Source organism: Leopardus geoffroyi, chromosome C3 (assembly GCF_018350155.1).
Source record: "Leopardus geoffroyi isolate Oge1 chromosome C3, O.geoffroyi_Oge1_pat1.0, whole genome shotgun sequence".
Lineage (NCBI taxonomy): Eukaryota > Metazoa > Chordata > Mammalia > Carnivora > Felidae > Leopardus > Leopardus geoffroyi.
In genome coordinates, this window is record NC_059338.1 from 67,739,681 (window position 1) to 67,757,323 (window position 17,643).

General features: G+C 48.1%; 1 protein-coding gene across 1 annotated transcript in view; it reads left to right on the forward strand.

Annotated features, from left to right (window-relative positions):
• ENAH (ENAH actin regulator) overlaps positions 1–17,643 on the forward strand; it is a 138,408-nt gene that overhangs the window by 108,291 nt on the left and 12,474 nt on the right. The window contains 8 exon segments of the mRNA XM_045453285.1: positions 7,654–7,997; positions 9,757–9,873; positions 11,823–11,894; positions 11,897–12,126; positions 13,038–13,183; positions 13,343–13,400; positions 14,388–14,436; positions 16,588–16,654. Coding sequence (XP_045309241.1) covers positions 7,654–7,997; positions 9,757–9,873; positions 11,823–11,894; positions 11,897–12,126; positions 13,038–13,183; positions 13,343–13,400; positions 14,388–14,436; positions 16,588–16,654 — 1,083 coding nt within the window.

Here is a 17,643-nt window from a genome sequence, read left to right on the forward strand (position 1 = left end):
CGCTCTATTACCTTTTACCGTTGAGGATCTGGTTTACAGAAGGGTCTCCTTCACAGCGAACATCGTAGGCTGCTTGAGAGTAGAGACCTGAATAAAGTTTCTAAGAAAAAGCCAGGAAGTTTCTGGTAGTGAATTCACGTATGTGTAGGTGTTAGGTATAAGAGACAGAAAATGTGAGTGTATATGGTTCGGAGTAGAGTTAAATAAGATAATTCACGCTGTTTTCATGCTCCTTGGGCTTCTGTCTGTGCCGCTTGGGAGATGGCAGGAGGCTTCCCTGAGGAGATGGCTTTGAGCCAGGCCTTGAATGGGACCTGGTGGAGCATTCCAGGCAGGAAGAGCAGAGGGTAAGGGCAGGGGCGAGCAGGGGGCCCTCCTTCCTACCCCTCCCCCCGCCTTAGACCAGTAAGTCGAGTCCAGCTCCCAAAGTGCTTTGTATGCCATGCTAAGAAACTGCTTTTTACTTATTTATTTATTTTTGAGCGAGCGAGAGCGTGTGCTCGCATGCCGGGGGGGGGGGGGGGGGGGGGGGGGGGCGGAGCAGAGAGAGGAAGAGAGGGAATCAGCACAGAACCCGACATGGAGCTCAATCCCACGAGCTATGAGATCATGACCAGATCAAGAGTCAGACGCTCAACTGACTGAGCCACCTAGGTGCCCCAGAAATTGCTTTTTAGTAGTCTTGTCTTGAATTTGTCGTATAATAAAAAGGCACCTTGCTTTTTAATACTTAAGTATTTTCCCATAATGAGAAAGGTATACACCATTTTCCTTTGGCCTGGATCCCGTAATCTATCTTTGCTGGGGGGTTAGATCTATTGGGAAGAAGATACTTTGTGGCAGACCCTTAGTATTTGGTCCTTGCCTCAGCCAGCTGGGCTCCTGTGTTCTGTGGCCTGAAGACAGATGACAACAGACAGAACAAACTGAAGCTGGAGGAAATAGGTGTAATACAGGGAGCAGAAGAAAACCTGAAAATACACTGTAACAGCTTTGGGAAACTAGGAGAATATATTTCACTCCTAAAGCAGAAACCCTAGTTATTTAAAAAATAATCATTCAGAAACTAAGGAAATGTACTTAGACATTAAAAAAATAGGAGTTTTGAAAAATAAATTACCCTAGGAATAGTTATAATAAAAGATAAGGGACAGTAAACGAGAAAGAAAATAAAATAAGATCAGATTAGGAGGACCAATATCCAAATAATGGGAGCTTTAAGGAAGCAAAGAACGAAAAGCCTGAGGAAACAGAATCTGCAAATAAATGACAGGAGAAAGTTTCCTGGACCTCAGTGATGCGGTCATGTGGGTCAGAGCGCTGCAGGCCTTTTCCGAGTAGGGCCAGGTGGTAAATGTTTTAGCCAGAGAGTGGCCACGAGGCTTCTGTGGCAGTGGTTCCCCTCTTTGCAGTTTGCTGGGGACAGCAGGGGCAAGCGGGAGTGGCCGGCTTTGGGCCCTGGGTTCTCACTTATGGGGCCCCAGGTCTGGATGGACACGACTCGCCAGTGTCCGACCCAGTAAGTGAGAAAAACAGACCCACCGACAGGGCCTGTCACTGGAGTTGTAGACTGCGAGAGTAGAGCTTGGGGTGGGCGGGAGGGCTTCAAATCCTGAGAGGTTGTTTCCAAACTTCTTCTCTGTACGACTTCCCAGGAAGCTACTGGAAGGGGTGTTCTGTTAAAATGAGAGAATTGGGGTGCCTGCCTGGCTCAGTTGGTTAAGCATCCAACTTGGGCTCAGGTCTCGATTTCATGGTTCATGAGTTCGAGTGAGGAGCCCGCTTCAGATCCTCTGTCTCCCTCTCTCTCTGCCCCACCCCCTCTCACGCATGCTCTCTCTCAAAAATAAACATTTAAAAATAAAGTGAGAGAATAAACCATTCAGGAATGAGGACATCGTGGCCCCACCAGGAAACAAGGCACCCATCTTGGGATGAGATTAGGGAGTTCCCAGCGTCACTGAAGGTGAAAGCCAGACCTCGGGGCCCGTCCGATGGGCCAGGGATCTGAGGTGCTTCCTGGGAAAAGCAAGAATGAGGGAACACGAAATAGAGCGGATCTGGGGCGCCTGGGTGGCGCAGTCGGTTAAGCGTCCGGCTTCAGCCAGGTCACGATCTCGCGGTCCGTGAGTTCGAGCCCCGCGTCGGGCTCTGGGCTGATGGCTCAGAGCCTGGAGCCTGTTTCCGATTCTGTGTCTCCCTCTCTCTCTGCCCCTCCCCCGTTCATGCTCTGTCTCTCTCTGTCCCAAAAATAAATAAAAACGTTGGAAAAAAAAAAAAAAAAAAAGAGCGGATCACCTGATGCGCCGGGTCATGTCGAGAGGGTTTACAGTTCCGGTTGGAGAGTTTGGGGTGAAGTAGGGATAGTGTGAAGAAAAGAACCAGATGGGGAGGAGACAGTGATTTTTGACACCAGAACAAGGAAGAAATTGCTCGGAAGAGCAGATGTGATTGGCCGTGAACGTTGGGATCCAAAGTGGTGTCGTGATTTTATCGGAAGAGCGAGGAAGGTGAGGTTCTGTGGCGGAGAGGGGCAGGAGGTGGCTCACCTGTGAAGGAGAAAGCGGGTACCGTGCGACTGAACAGCTGAGAACTGGGGGAGCTCAAGAAACTACCGTATGTGGGACCCTGACATCAGCACCAGATCGAAAGGCTCTGCTTCTGGAGAGCGAGATCGGAAGCTGTGTTTTGTTACACGCTCTGTGACACGACTGTTAAGGTGTGTGTGCATTTTACAAGTTTAATCTTTCTGTTTCAATGAGCGTGAATTCGAGTTGATGAAACAGATGTTTACTCCAGGTGTTGTCTTAGTGAGTCCAGTACCTTGACTCTGGTAGCGTGACGGTAGTTACTGGTTAGTTCTCTACCCCTGTACGTATCGTTTGTTGACGTCAGTCTTTGGTTTCTACTCGTATTAGTAATATCTGGCTTCTTTGACTGTGATGAAAACCGTATTTAAGAAACATGAGTCAGTCCTGTGTTCAGTCTCAACATAGGATGTAATTTAGTTAATGTCTATAAATAGCGAATGGGCACCACTACCTGAGAGATATAAAAGGGCCTGGTAGTCCCAGCAAAGAGCAGGCCGGGAGCCATGCGGTTGTACAGCCCCCCAGTCAGCCGGCCGGGGCCGGATGGACCCAGAGTCGACCGCCTGCTGCTGTGAGTATGGGCCTGTGTTGGGGGCTCTGTAACTGAGACCTGCATCCTCTGCTTTCATCTGGTCCGTTTTGTATTTGCTTACTAATGAAGAAGTGGAATAACCCACGTGATGTGATCAGAAGATGTATGTAGTTTTATTTTCTGACAAGTGTTGGTAGCATCGTAGTGTTACTAAATGTTGTCAACTCAGACTTTAAATCATTCTTTATCTACCTAATAACACTCTTCATCATAGGTAAGGCTGTACGAAATGTGGTTTTAAATTTCATTATATTTTGCTCACTTGAAGAAAAATAGTCTTTGGGTCAACATAAACTAAATACGTGTCTGAATATATTTTTAAAAAACTATTACTCTCATTGTTGGCCAGTGCTTTGGGCATCTCTTGACATTTGGGGAGACTTCTTTCGAGGAAGGGGGTATTTGGGTGGTAGGAGGAACTATTTTTGATGTTTTTTAAATGCTCTTGGTGGCCATGATATTGGTCCTTTTCACTGTAATTGTTTCTGGAAAAATGTACATTTTCTCAGAAACTTTCAAATTATGGTAAAATGCATATCCTAACTTAAGAGAAAGATCAGTCTGGTAGAATTTGTGCGTACTTCAGGGTTAGAGCCCATGTACTTTGGAGAGGTCCTCAGATGGTTCTAGCAAAGAGTGAAGAAACCGTGCAGCACAGCTCCAGGAGGAGGCGTCCCCTGCGTTTCCTGTATGAGAGTCGGGAGTGGTGTTTCTGGGAAAAGCAGAGATTATAAATTTGGAAACTGCCCCCCAAAAAGATAATACAGACGTCCTGCTTTAGAGATCAAAACGTGTGAATGTCATGTTTGTACGCCATCCCGTTTAGGTGAGAATTATTCACACTACTAAAGATTTGTAAGCCTGAGATTTTCTTGTTGACACACTACTTTGGGAAATATATTTAGATGTGCATCTTTTCAGTGAGCGGGCTAGAAATGAGCCAGGGGCTTTTAACGCTTTCCGTCCGTCCTTCAAATCAAGAGACTGTGCGGTCAGCGGAATCTTCTGCAGCTTGTGAACTGCCTCCTCCAGCCGTGTGTCCGTGATCGTGGGGAAGCCATCTGGCAATGTGCTACTCTCCCACATCAGTAGATACTCTTGATCTTTGATAGGCTGAGAACCCTAGAATAAATATCATAACCTGTGGAATAATCTTCTTAAGTCAGGATTCCCTGGCTGTAAATGCCATTATGCAGTAATCCTTCAGACCTGGCCTCTGCCTGTGACTTAAGCTTACTTTTAGTGATAAAAGCATTGTGTCGCCTGGAGAAGTGGCCATTAACTTGGAGGTAAAAACAAGCAAACAAACAATCAAAACCCAAAGAACTTGAATGAGAACTGCAGTGAGGGGCGCCCGGCTGGCTCAGTCTGTGGAGCATGCGACTCTTGATCTCAGGGTCATGAGTTCCAGCCCCACCGTGGGTGCAGAGATTACTTTAAATAAATAAATAAAAAGAAATGCAGTGTAGTTTTAGGATACTCTATGGTTTAGCCATGAACAGTATTTACATTATTGTGTCAGTGACATAAACTCTGATTATGGATCTCATTATTCTGCTGGGACTGTGCTTAGGGACCCCGGGTATGGTGAGGGCCCCACAGGAGGCATCGGTAGGCAGTCTCTAAAGTGAAAACAGAAGGAACGTCCAAAAAGAGTTGGCAGTAATGGTCTCTGGTGTTGGAGCCAGGGCTGGAAAGGTTGGAGCAGTCGTCTGTTGGTTTTGTTAGTAAGCTTCGTGCACCCACGTTATTTGACGGGAGTAAAATGAAAGAGGTGGCACGGAAGCGTGCAGGGGCCCAGTGACTTGGGTCTCTCGTCACAGATTTCTCCGTGAGCTTCCGTGCCCTGCGATACCTCCCCTCAGCTTCCGGACGCAGATGCGCTCTGGTTAGAATAACGTGGGCATCTCTTCGCCTTTTGGACCAATAGGTTGTTTAGACGATTCCATTATAGCGTATGCCCTTATTTTTTGACACAGACCGTGTTTTAAGTTTAATGGTACATCCCAGCCAAGTTTATTTATTAGAAGGTATTACAAAAAGAACCGACTCTGTCTACCCAGTTTGTTATTGAAAACATCCTTGTGAGTACACCGAATTTCTTGCCTTCACCCCTGCAGCGATATTGCTACCCTCCGTAACTTTGGCAGTTAGCGGTTGTCCAGCAGCATAACAAAGTCAGTACTGTGCCCTAAAAATCTGGTTTATTATGTTCCAGCCAGTGTCTCCACCACTGCCTGTCCTGAGCACTGCCGTAGGTTTCTTCTGCTTCTCTCTTGCAATATTCTTTTTAAAAAAATATTTTTTTAGCATTTATTTATTTTTGAGAGACAGAGCGTGAGTGGGGGAGGGACAGAGAAAGAGGGGGACACAGAGTCTGAAGCAGCTCCAGGTTCTGAACTGTCAGCCGACTGAGCCCCCCAGGCACCCCGTCTCCTGCAATATTGTCAAGTCCGGTGACCTGTCGCAAGGGAGGCTTCGCGTTCTTCCGACAGAAGTGGGATTGGTTCACTTGTCAAGTGGGCTCTTTCCTTTTTTATAGTCAGTTTAGGAAACGGGGAGAGATTTCTGGAAGAATCTTAGTGGTTTATTGCTAGTGCTGGGAGGAACAAAGATTAGCATACACCCTCTGTCATTTAGTTCTGCCTCTAATTGGAACCCAGCCAGGCTATTAGCCAGTCCAAGGAAAGTCCTAATTTGAAATTTCCAAACAATTATTATTATAGCTCACATTTATTGAGTGTTCATATGCTTTCAGGCACTTTTTAAAGAGCTTTCAAGGCATTGCTTCATTTAATCTTACCCACGGTGCTATGAGATTATTATGTAGAAGATGGGGCCGAGTATTTTTATTTGGGGAAAGTTAACTTTTATGGCAAGACTGTTGTTTAGGTCCAGGTGGGTACTTGGAGACCTTTGCTTGCTCTGTTATATGTATGTATGGAAGTTAAAAGCAAGCTGTATGTTTCACAGCCACATACATTGGGCCTCTGTAGGTTTTAATATAATCACAGCGATTCCACAGCCAGCATTTGAAGTCCTAGCATGAAAGAAGGGGATTTTTAATTTAATTGCGTAAATACTGAGACATTCCATACATTCTTAGACAAGGAGGTTAAAAGACATGAATGTTTTCCATCGATCTTCAAAGTTCAGAAAGTGTTACTAGGACTGAGAAGGATAGGTCTTGGCAGAAGGGGTAGATTTAACAAAGTGATTCTAAAACTTAGCCAGAGAAAGCGAAGTATCTGAGAATCCTCTAGAAAACGTCAAAAGGATGAGGAATAAGGATGGATGCACCCTACTAGATAATTTCTTTCAGACGTCCAGGCATACTATACTGTGCCACTCTAGACAAACATCCACGAACCAAATGTTGTGGAATTTCAGAAACAGTCAACACACAGAAAGGTGGCATCTTCTGCCAGTAAAGGTACAGTGATGTGGCTCACCACTGCGTGCCCAAACCTGAGATGAATTTCATATGAGCTAAGGACTTTGTTGTAAAAATATGTAATTCCATAATCTTGTGGGAAGGGCTAAGAGGGATGTCAGAGGCAGAGCACATGAAGGAATCCCACCACTAGACTCTCTATGTAAAAGTTAAAAGCCGTATTACAACTTTAACAAATCTAACATATTACAGTTTTAAATGACACTTTAAAAATCAAAGGCAGTTAAAAAGCCGTAATAAAAGTTCAAAATACATACGACCAACATCTGTGACGATGGGTTGTTAGCTTTAATAGAGAAAAGAGCGCTACAAATGAGAATGGAATGTTAACTGTCCGGGGAGAAAACCCATCAAAGGACACAGGCAGCTGTGTCCCAGCAGGCTGCAGGGGCCAGGAGGCCAGCTGTCACGTGACTGAACAGCAAGTGCATTAGCAGCAGTTAAAGACCCCAGTGGTGAAAGGAAGTTCTCTCTATCCTTGGGCTGCTGGGAAGCCCAGCCACTAATCCTGAACAGTTTGGAGCCATGTATCCAGAATCTTAAGATGTGTGTACCTTTTCTCCTAGCAAATCTGCCGGTAGCGATCCTTCAGAAGCAGTAGGGAAACGGCTTAAAAAATAAATGGAGCAAACTTTGGCGGAGCTGTTGTCGTGGCTCGCCAGCCGTTGTATTTCTAAAATGATGACGTATTAACTTGTATCGTGAACATTCGAAAGAGTGACTTGGTCACTACGGTGGTACGCTCAGTTACTTGGAAAATTCATTTATTTGTGGCACTTCCCTCATGAACAGTGCACACTAAAATGAGCCGTTAGTGTCGTGTGCTACTAGTGACCCTGCTAAGTTACTCTCATCTCCGTGAGGCTGGGAAGTGGTGCGGGCCGCCGTGGACGGCAGGCTCCGCTCGCTTCGCCTGTGCATCGGAAGGGAGGCGTACGCGGGCTCATCGCGAGTAGGCTTCTAAGGACGGCGGCCGTCGCCGCGCGGCTCTGATGGCTTTGGTCTCGGAATTCCAGGCAGCTGCAAGAACAGCAGCGGCAGAAGGAGCTGGAGCGGGAGCGCGTGGAGCGCGAGCGCGTGGAGCGCGCGGAGCGGGAGCGGCTGGAGCAGGAGCAGCTGGAGCGCGAGCGGCTGGAGCGGGAGCGCGAGCGGCAGGACCGGCTGGAGCGCGAGCGGCTGGAGCGGCTCGACCGCGAGAGGGAGCAGCGGGAGCAGCGCGAGCGGGAGCAGCGCGAGCGGCAGGAGCAGCGGGAGCGCGAGCGAGAGCGGGAGCGGGAGCAGCGCGAGCGGCAGGAGCAGCTGGAGCGGCAGGAGCAGCTGGAGTGGGAGCGCGAGCGGGAGCGCCGGCTGTCGGCCGCCGGTAAGAAGCGCGCGCCGTGCTCCGTGCGGGTGCATGTGCGGGCGGGGGCGGGCAGCAAGTGGGACACGGAGAAGCAGGCCGCACTTGTTGCTCTGCCGCCTCCTTCCCCCTCGCGGTGTTACTGCACTTAGCGCCGGGGGCTTGAGAAAGTCGGAAACGTGCGGCCCGGCTTTCCAAGTCTTCTCGCTCCCTGTAAATTGGCTGTAAAGTGCAAGTGTGTTTTTGTGGGAAGTGTTTACTTTGGATGAACTTAGAACACAGCGCCCCCCCCCCCCCTTTGAGGTTGCTTAAATTGTCCTGACTCCTGTCCTGTTCAAGAACTTTGTTTGTGCTCTAAAGTGCTTGAAGGAGGAATTCAGAATAGTAGGCGAAAAGTACCCTCTCTAAAACTGACTGGCTTCCATGTATTCTAGTACTGCAAAAAATTAGTAAAAATTTCTAAATCGGATGGAATTTATCGAAAGATGTAAGCGTTAAAAAGCACAGTTTGAGACATTCACTAAAATTGACATTTACTGTCATAGGATCTTAGAATTATTTTCCTATTCCATATGGCCTGTATCCAAGGTCTCAGTGTGGTTGATGGGTTGTCGTTTGAGCTAATTTACTTGTTCTTAACTGCCTCGTTATTTTCTGGGGTTGTAGCCAACCAAAGAAACAAAACTTATCCCCAAATAAGCACAAACAGGGGGCCCTTAGCCCTTTGTAAAACTTTTTGCCAGTTTCGCTATTTGTTCGTAAAACAACAAGCAGACTTACTCTTCTGTTTGTGGTCCTACTCACGTAACTTGAATGTCCTTTTAGTGGACTGAATAACGAGACTTGAGATAGAATCTTCTTCTTGCCAAAGACGAGCTAAGTAAGCAATGTCGTGTGTCAGTACGCTCGCCAGACGGAAAGCGAGCCCGTGTCCTCCTCCCCTGGGTCTCAGGATGCATGGACGAGTGAGCGCGTTCTCGGGGACTAACCGCGGTCTGCGTGTGTGCACTGTGTCCGAGTGCTGGTTTTGTGGCTTCACTAGCTCCCTTTTTCTCTCTCCTTTTTTATCCCGTCTCTGCTGCCGCTCCCCACCTTCCCGCAGCTCCGCCCTCCGACAGCTCCCCGTATAGCGCGCCGCTGCCCGAGTATGCCGGCTGCCAGCCTCCTGCAGCACCTCCTCCATCCTATGCTAAAGTCATCGCAGCTCCAGGGTCAGACGCCAGTCCTGACTATGCTGTGGTGACCGCTTTGCCACCTACTTGCACGCCCCCCACACCACCTCTTCGGCACTCGGCGACACGTTTTGCAGCATCTGTAGGCTCAGCCTTCCACCCCGTTCTTCCCCATTACGCTACGGTTCCTCGTCCTCTGAACAAAAACTCTCGGCCTTCTTCTCCCGTGAACACACCCTCTTCTCAGCCTCCAGCCGCGAAGCCCTGTGCCTGGTCTACTTGCACTGTGTCGCCCCTCCCTCCATCTCCTCCGGTCATGATTAGCAGTCCCCCCGGCAAAGCGACCGGTCCGAGGCCTGTCCTCCCTGTCTGTGTTTCTTCTCCTGTGCCCCCACTGCCTCCGTCACCAACAGCACCCAACGGGCCGCTTGACTCTGTCACGTGTCCGGTGTCTCCGCCGCCTACCTCAGGGCCAGCAGCGCCGCCGCCGCCGCCGCCTTCCCTCGCACCGCGCTCACACTGTGGATCTCAAGCCTCTCCTCCTCCAAGCACCCCCATTGCCTCAACTCCCTCCTCCAAGCCTAGTGTTCTCCCTTCTCCCTCTGCAGCTGCCCCTGCGCCTGCCCCTGCGGAGACTCCTCTAAACTCTGTGCTGGGGGACTCCTCTGCTTCTGAGCCAGGCTCGCAGGCAGCCTCTCAGCCGGCCGAGACTCCAGCCCAACAGGGTAAGGCTTCCGTCGTTGCTGCTAACGACTCGTCCCTCGAAAGGTGGCGTGCCAGCGGCCGTCACTGCCTGGAAGGACGGGGAGGGTGGTGTCTCCAGGCAGACGGCCTCCCGTCACCGTGCCACGCTGTCTGTAGTTTGAACAAGTGGCCGACAAGTGAGGTGGTCTTCTGCTGGATCGGTTGCATTCGGAGGATCCATATGAGGAATTCCCACAGCGATTGGGACTTTGGTGCCTCCCACAGGATCACGGGGAGGGGGGGGGGTCCGGTATCTGGTGGCCCCCACGACACAGATCTTTTCAATTTCACTAGGAAGACGTTACTTACACGTTTGTCTGCACAGTGAATATATGATCTCCCTTGTATCCCTTTAATTTGTGGGAAATTTGGAGGATAGACTTGGCGCCCAGCTGTAGTCATTAAGCGTATCATCCTAGAGTCTGCTCTGGCACAGTTACGGTCGTGGGCCCTGTCTCATTTGGGCTTCCCACATTGGACTCGAGGGGGTAGGTGCACCCTGAATCCTGTGGGGCAGCCTGACTTTGCACAAGGGGTGGGAAGAATGGCAGGCTTGCTGTATGCCCCAGTGGATTCCGTGCTCCTGAGTGACAGGCAGTCGTGGGCTGAAGGGGTGGTTGGAAGGGAATACGCATCCTCTCCCGTTATCCCTCCCGCCCCTCCCCTTGCCCAGCCGTGCTGTCATGGTCACGGGGGAGGGCGGATGTGACCTTCTGAGGGTGGGATTATTTGTAAGTAGAAGAGGACCTGGTTCTGGAAGTAAAGACGATGCTTAGCAACTCTTTTTTTCAAAAAGAGGATTTAGCTGGAAGTAAAGGAAGGAATAGGACAGATTTGTATTTATAAAGAAACAGTGTTACAGTCTGGATTTAAATTAAACACCTCCTTCAAAAAATCTTGGTTCTTAAGTAATAAGACTTGTTACTGCTGTGTACATATTTTTTCTCGTTGACTTATCAAGTTGGCTTAAACACTGAGCCAGAATTCTAGTATGTGCAGATGTGTAACATGTGACCACAGTGCTGGACAGAGAGGCACAGTGAGCCTGACCTGACAGCGCCACCCTCCCCCCCCCCCCCCGCCCCGCCCTGCCCTCGGGGCCCACTGCCCGGGAAGAGAGGCGTCCCCTGCTCTGTGCTCTTCTAGGAGCCATTTGTGTTCTCAGCTTGTGTGAACCGCTCAGTCAGTGCTCAGTTAGCAGCTGCAGAAAATCCCCACCCATTGTGCAAATAGCATTTTATTTGTCCTGAAACTCTCCAAGAGGGGAGTGCCTACTAGGTCATTCTGATACGAAAGAAGTTCGTGTTCACTCTCTCTGTGGTTTTACTAGACGTGGAAATATTTCTCTCTTCCCCTGTCTTCTAGACTAAAAAAACCTCTCTACTTCCAATTCTGGATCCTTTAATTACTTCTGGTTGTTTTGAGGTTGCGCTTTGTTCTAGTAGATTCCTTCATTTCGGTGATTCTGTGCACACTGGATTTAAGTGTGGGACATGTGTAAGATACTGGAATGGGGACCCACGCCCTCTCATGGTCTCAGTCGGCACAGGCAGTGTCTCCACCACTGCAGACTTACTGTCTCAGCCTTTGGGGGTGCACGCAGACGACTTTGGGTCTGTTTCTTCAGGCCTTACTAACCACCCTCACATACACTAGCTTGTTTTCGGGGACGCTGCCCCCGGCGCAGATTTTGCAAGCACTTATTTTATTTACCAAATCCCGGGAACACCCAAAAATCGAAAGTCAGAAGTCCTCTCTTTTGGCTTTACAATTTAGTATCTTTTTCACCCCGATCCAGACTTTAACATTGTGCTAAGCGGAGCTCACGAACAGTAGTGAGTGTTGGAGGCGGTGGCGTCCTGCACCGCTTCCCAAAGAGGGTACCGCGCGGCGCCCCGTTGACCGGCTGTCTAACGTCTCTCTCCTGCAGGCGGTGTCTTGGGACCACCCGCACCTCCGCCCCCACCGCCGCTCCCACCCGGCCCCGCCCCGGCCGCCGCAGCACCGCCCCCCCACCCGGGCCGCCGCCCCCCCCTCCGCTCCCCGCAGCGGGGCCGCCGCCCCCACCGCCCCCGCCCCCCCTTCCCAACCAGGTCCCCCCCCCTCCTCCGCCCCCTCCAGCGCCCCCACTCCCCGCATCTGGATTTTTTGCGGGATCAGTGTCTGAAGACAATCGCCCGTTGACTGGACTTGCCGCTGCGATTGCCGGAGCAAAACTGAGGAAAGTGTCCCGGGTAAATGCGTTTCCGAGTGTCCCCTTTTCTGTGTGTGTGTCCTGTCCTTTCTCAGCGACTCAAGTACCGAGTTTACCGTATTCTACTTTCATGAACTTCATTGACTGAAAAATTTGAGATAATTTATACTTCAGAACAGTTGAGAGAGTGCAGTTTCTGTGAACCCATCGCCCAGACTCACCGCTTACAGTATCTGCTTTGATTTTTCCGTGTGTTTGTGTTTCCTTCTGGGCGAACACAATACTCTCCCCTTTTGTCAGACACACCACTCCACAGTGTCCGTAAATCCTGCTTTGTAGGGACAGGGACATGCACCTGTGTGTCCACTGTAGAATGATCAGAGTCAGGAAGCTAGATCGATGGGCTGTTAACAATCTACAGACCTACTCAGATTGCATCTGGGGTCAGTGATGTCTTTTCCGCCACTTTTCTAGCCCAAGATCCTGGAGTCCATCTCATCGTGATGTCCCGGGTATGCTGTAATCTGTGTCAGCCCCTCAGTGTTTCTTACACGACGTTGACGTTGCTGACGTCTGCAAAGCACTGATTTTGTGGCTCATCCTTCAGTTTGGTTTCCCTGATAGGTTTCCTCATTGTATTATGCATTCTGGGGCAGGTTACCCTTTTTTTTTTCCCCCTCCTAAAGTGTATGTCCTTGTCAGTGTATCGAACAGGGAGACATGTCTTATCCCGTTATTTTCTATCCCGTTTTATCCCATTACTGTTGACGTTAACTTTGATGAAACTTCCACCGATTTATGTAAATCCATGTCATTCAGTCCATAGGTTCTTAAAAAGATTTTACAAATAATACTTAGATGTTTGTATTGAAATCAAGTGTTCCTTCTGTTTTGAGTGTAACGCTCAGGTCGTCTAATGTAGGGGCTCACCGTGTGTCTATTCTCATTAAGGTGGAGGATGCCTCTTTCCCGAGTGGAGGGAGCACCATCGGCGCGAACCCGGCCTTGTCCAAATCAGACACGGGTCGTGGGAACGGACCCCTCCCGTTAGGGGGCAGCGGGCTGATGGAGGAGATGAGCGCCCTGCTGGCCAGGAGGTAAGCGAGGAGTTACGTGAATGTGGTCACGATTGAGAGGGTCATGTTCGTTTCATTCAGCTGTAATTGAGCCGGGCACAGTTCTTCCCCTCTGGAGAAGTAGTTGTTCTGCTAAGAGTTAGATGAATTTTTTAACAGTCTGACTTACCCTCTTTCTAGGAGAAGAATTGCTGAAAAGGGATCAACGATAGACACCGAACAGAAAGAGGACAAACACGTGAGTTCATGAAGAGTCCGCCTGGCTGGGGCACGAGAGCCAGCGGAGCTCTTTCGGGAGACGGTGTCGGAGATTAGTTGGAATCTGTCACTGCTTCTTTCGGTCCTTCACGTACAACAGATGGCTTGTTTGGAGCCTCACGTATAAATGTTTACTAGCATTCTTTGTAAGATGGGTTGAGTTTGGGGCGCCTGGGTGGCGCAGTCGGTTAAGCGTCCGACTTCAGCCAGGTCACGATCTCGCGGTCCGTGAGTTCGAGCCCCGCGTCAGGCTCTGGGCTGATGGCTCAGAGCCTGGAGCCTGTTTCCGATTCTGTGTCTCCCTCTCTCTCTGCCCCTCCCCCGTTCATGCTCTGTCTCTCTCTGTCCCAAAAATAAATAAACGTTGAAAAAAAAAAAATTAAAAAAAAAAAAAAAAAAAAAAAAAAGATGGGTTGAGTTTGTGGGGAAAGGACTGAATTCTAACCTGTAGAGTAAGCGCTGTACCTTGGATGAGAGAATGACCTTTCACTCGAGCTTTAAAATCTCTTAGGGTCTCAGTTACCTGCTGTTGAAAACGAAGGAATTAGACTGAATCCTGGTTTTGAACTGTTTCCCCCATGGTTCTGGGCTGTGCCCCCTCCTCCCTCCCCATGTCAGCCGGGCTTTATCGGCCTGGTGCACCGGTGTCTGAGCAGTACAGGTGTTCTCCCCCGCCGCCCCCCCAAGTTTGGTATTCCGTGCCGTTACCCCGACCTGTCTGTGACATCTGGCTCTGTCTCGATGGCTGGTGCCGCTCAGGGAGGGTGCTCGAGGACAGGACCCGGGGAGGGGAGTTGGGGCAGAGGAGGACAGTCTGTGCTGGAACGCAAGGGGCAGGAGGCTGACAAAAGACACGGCGGGCAGCGCACCAGAAGGACTGGAGGCGGAGGAGAGTGCGGCACTGAGTCTGTGCCCCGGGTTATTCTAGCAGATGTGGTGTGGTTAATACGAGTTTCTGTATGTTTAGGAAGATTCCGAGCCCGTCACTTCTAAGGCCTCGTCGACAAGTACACCCGGTAAGTTTAGGAGATCTATTTCAACCTTTGAGAACCTTCTCAAAATACTAACGCCCCTCAATTAAAAATTCCCCTTTACCCATGTTTGGACCAAGTACCTGCTTGGCCACGAAAATGTTAAAAGTGTTTTGTTCACGCTCAGAAGCAATGACTTGTTTTTCCTCTGCCTCTGTGATATTGGGAGATCCGTTAAAACCTGAAGATTTTTTCTGGTGATTCTTTCTTTGAAAATCATAATTTTTAACACATTCCGTGTGTACTACTGTTAATGATTTGACGTTATTTGCTAAAGCAAGGAAATATACATAGATGAAAGGGAAGTATCTTTAATCATTGATTCTTAAAGGTAAAGATTAAGTGAGGGGCGCCTGGATGGCTCAGCTGGTTAAGCAGCCGACCTCGGCTCCGGTCACGATCTCACTGTGGGTTCAAGCCCCGCGTCGGACTCTGTGCTGACAGCTCAGAGCCTGGAGCCTGCTTCGGGTTCTGTGTCTCCCTCTCTCTCTGCCCCTCCTCTGCTCATGCTCCGTTTCTCTCTTTCTGTCTCTTTCTCTCTCAAAAATAAACCTTAAAAAACATTATTGAAAAAAAAAAGATTAAGTGAGCCTGTAGTTATTAGTACTAGCATCCATCTCAAAACGTTCTCAACTAGAGAGCATTGTCATTTTAACCATGCATTTGGGTGGTACTGATAAGGAAGTAAAGCTTCTAATTTGTAAGGTAAAAGGAAAAGCTCATTAAAGTCTTTGAAAAGTGTTGTTGAATTCAGTGCAGTTTCTGACGTGGAGAAATCTTGGGTGGAGAGTATTTCATGCAGAATACAAATAAACCACCTGTCACTGCGGGCACTGTACGAGCGCTAGCGCGGTGTCCGTGCCTAGGATGTGAGGCTCTCATGTTTTACGTGTCATTTCCTTGTGTTTGACCAAAAGACAAAGAGCTGGACTGTCTCTTCAGCTTTTTTATCTAATTTGGAATAAAGCAACATGAATAAATTTGATGATTTCAATGAATTACTATCTTGAATGACCCATAAGTAATCACTGCAGAGAAATGTCCATGTTAATTCCTACTCGTTTTGATTTGGAGACTACCAGCGACCTCTAGAATTGCACTATTTAGAAATCCTAAAAAATTTCCATTTTTGTGATTGTAACCCGTTCTCCAAAAAACCCAACAATAGTCTCATATTCTCATTATTGGATGGTGACTATTCAGTACTTCGATAGCTATCTTGTAGTTAAGACTGTGACTTTGTGAATTGTTTTTCCTCTAAATAGGACTCAGATCACTTTGACGTTGCCTTCCTTAAAAATCCTCTGTTTTGTGAACCACTTACTGTAATAACTTTATCTTTCTTCCATAAGCCAAAATTTATATGTATGTTGTTACCAAGAGCACAGATTCTTCAGAGCTCCACTGTAAGTTAGGGTCCCAGAGCTGTTCACAAGGTGAAAAGAGCTGTGAATCCTCCCACCCACAATGAGAAGGGGTGGCCGGCTGTATTTTTATACAAACGTGTTCATAGTTCATTTGCATGTTCCCTGAGGCGTATCTATAGACCGCCAAGCCAAGAACTCCTCATCCGATAGGGAGCCCTGCTCATTAGACTTTTAGCCCCTGGTGTGCAGACATACAGTGTTTTACATTTCACAGTCTGCAGTTTTCCTAGGGGGGCTGGTCACACTTGCTTATTCATTTCTTCCTGTTTTAAGGTCTGAGGTTATACAAATTAGAATCCTTATAGATTTTACTTTTTAAAAGAAATTTTTTAATGTTTGCTTTTGAGAGCGAGAGAGAGACAGAGCACAAGCGGGTAGGGGGGGGCGGGGGGCAGAGAGAGAGGGAGACACAGGATCCGAAGCCAGGCTCCAGGCTCGGAGCTGTCAGCCCAGAGCCCATGTGAGGCTTGGACTCACAGACCATGAGATCATGACCTGAGCTGAAGTCAGACGCTCAACAGACTGAGCCCCCCAGGCACCCAGAATCCTTACAGATTTTAATTAAAGTTCAGAATTGAAATGAAAAATTTTTTGTTTATCTGTATTACTGCCTAAACATGTATAGTGGCGTCTAGGATTTTGTTATTTGTTTCACAGTAACTCTGGGAGCACATAAGGTATTTAATAACTTATGTTCCATATTTTTAAGAACCAGCAAGAAAACCTTGGGAAAGAGCGAATACAGTGAATGGCAGCAAGTCACCTGTCATCTCCAGGTACCTGTGTTCTCTAAGGTTCACATTTACACGTGGTTAGCGGCTACATTTCCGTTGTAGGAAAACTCAAATGGTAGATTTGAGTGTGCAAAGGAGCAAATAAAACCTGTAATCCTACTGCTCTTGGAAACCACTGAGCACGTTCTATTCTTCCTAGTGATTGTCTGGACCCCACCGTATGCTTATTGTTAGCCAGTTGTCTGAAATTTTGAGATCGCTTTGGTCCTTCCGAATGGTTTTATTTTGAAGAATTCAAAACTACAGAAAAGTCGAGAGAAGAGCAAACACCCGTATGCCCATCGTCCAGACTCCCCAGTTCCTAGCTTTGCCACATTGGCTTTGAGCTCCTATTTACACATCCACGCTTGTTTCTCTGGAGTTCTGGAAAGCAGTTTGCAAATTTGCTTCATCCTGAATCCTTCGTCCTTCTGCATTTTCCCTGAGGAGCAGGCTGTCCTCCTGCGGAACCCTAGTACCGTTCTCGCTTGCAAGAAAGTTAACGTTGAACCATGATGTGATGTGACATAGTCACATTTCCCCATTAGTCTCAGTGACATCCTTCATTTTGTAAATGTAATTTTTGAAAGAAACTTTTATGTTTTAAACTGAAAAGCAGCCGGAGAGAAATTTCATTTAGTGTTTAAGAAAGAACAAAATAAAACCTGAAGTTCTGAATTTGTGAAGTAAAAAGATGGATTTCTCTCTCAGTTGAAACTTTAATTATAGTCAACTTAGAAAAAGCGCCCAGAAACAAGACTGGTTAACCTTGTTTATCCCAGGCCACGAGGCGTGGTCTTAGCAAACAGCATTTCTTAGCTGGGCGTGTTTTGTTGTCATAACTAATTTGTATCACAGGTCTTGAACATAGATGAGACTTTTCCTTGATTTCTGAGACAGTTTAAAGGACTTCTGTTTTTGGTTTTTGGTTTTTGTTTTTTGGGGTTTTTTTTTCCAGAAAAAAGTATGTATCTCGGGACCAAACAGTTTTT